This window comes from Chaetura pelagica, unplaced genomic scaffold, assembly GCF_000747805.2.
Source record: "Chaetura pelagica isolate M959 unplaced genomic scaffold, ChaPel_1.0 scaffold99, whole genome shotgun sequence".
In the NCBI taxonomy this organism is placed as follows: domain Eukaryota; kingdom Metazoa; phylum Chordata; class Aves; order Apodiformes; family Apodidae; genus Chaetura; species Chaetura pelagica.
In genome coordinates, this window is record NW_009954539.1 from 871,429 (window position 1) to 872,366 (window position 938).

At 55.3% G+C, this 938-nt stretch overlaps 1 protein-coding gene across 2 annotated transcripts in view; it reads right to left on the minus strand.

The window, feature by feature from the left end:
- TFAP2B (transcription factor AP-2 beta (activating enhancer binding protein 2 beta)) overlaps positions 1-938 on the minus strand; it is a 36,591-nt gene that overhangs the window by 12,017 nt on the left and 23,636 nt on the right. For both annotated transcript variants that reach the window (XM_010004884.1, XM_010004883.1), the window contains exon 6: positions 232-373. In XM_010004884.1, the coding sequence (XP_010003186.1) occupies positions 232-373 (142 nt within the window). The remainder of the gene's footprint in view (positions 1-231; positions 374-938) is intronic.

Genomic DNA, 938 nt, shown 5'->3' on the forward strand with positions numbered 1-938 from the left:
GGACAGTCCCCTTTATAGGGACAGAACGCATTGGCAAAAACCCCACTGCATCAGCCATAGGGTCTCCCCTGTCCACAGGGCACTGCAAGCATCCTTCCTCCCCGCGGGGCCGGGACAATTTGGGGCCTGGGAACTCCGCCTGCTTTCAAAAGGAACTCAGAGGAAGGGCTTAAGAAGGCTGAGGATTTCCCTGGGGAAGGGCAGAAGAGGGGTAGCTAACTTCTCACTCACTTTGTAGCAAGCAGCATGTTTTTCCTGGAGTGGAGGTCGCTGGGGTCCGTGTGCTGTCGGTTCAGGTACTCAGAAACAGCTTTGGCTGGGAACTCCGTTTCGCAGATGTACCCAAAATCCCGAGCTAAATGAACGGCCTCACCTGCAGGGAACGAGAGAGGCATTAACACCTCCGGACACCTCCGGGCCCAGCCTGAGCTGCTGCCCCCCCTCCCTCCGGGGGAGCCCAGCTTCTTCGGACCCTGTTTTGAAACCTTATCACAACCCTTGCTTTAAAGATAAGCTCTGGGTCCATGTTTTCCCTCCACAAGCCCTATGTTGGAGGCAGAAGTAGGTGGGTGGGACAGATTTTCAGCGGATGAGATTCGACCCGGACACGGCCGGGCCCAGCCTGAGCTGCTGCCCCCCCTCCCTCCGGGAGAGCCCAGCTCCTTCGGACCCTGTTTTGAAATCTGATCACAACCCTTGCTTTAAAGATAAGCTCTGGGTCCATGTTTTCCCTCCACAAGCCCTATGTTGGAGGCAGAAGTAAGTGGGTGGGACAGATTTTCAGCGGATGAGATTCGACTTTGCTACGGTGCAGCTGTGGAGGTGAGTACCCGTGCAGCTGATTGTGCAGAGCTGTGGGAAAAGCACACACACTGACACATGCACACACATGTAACATACACATACACACATACACTTTCAAATGAACTGGGGCGGGG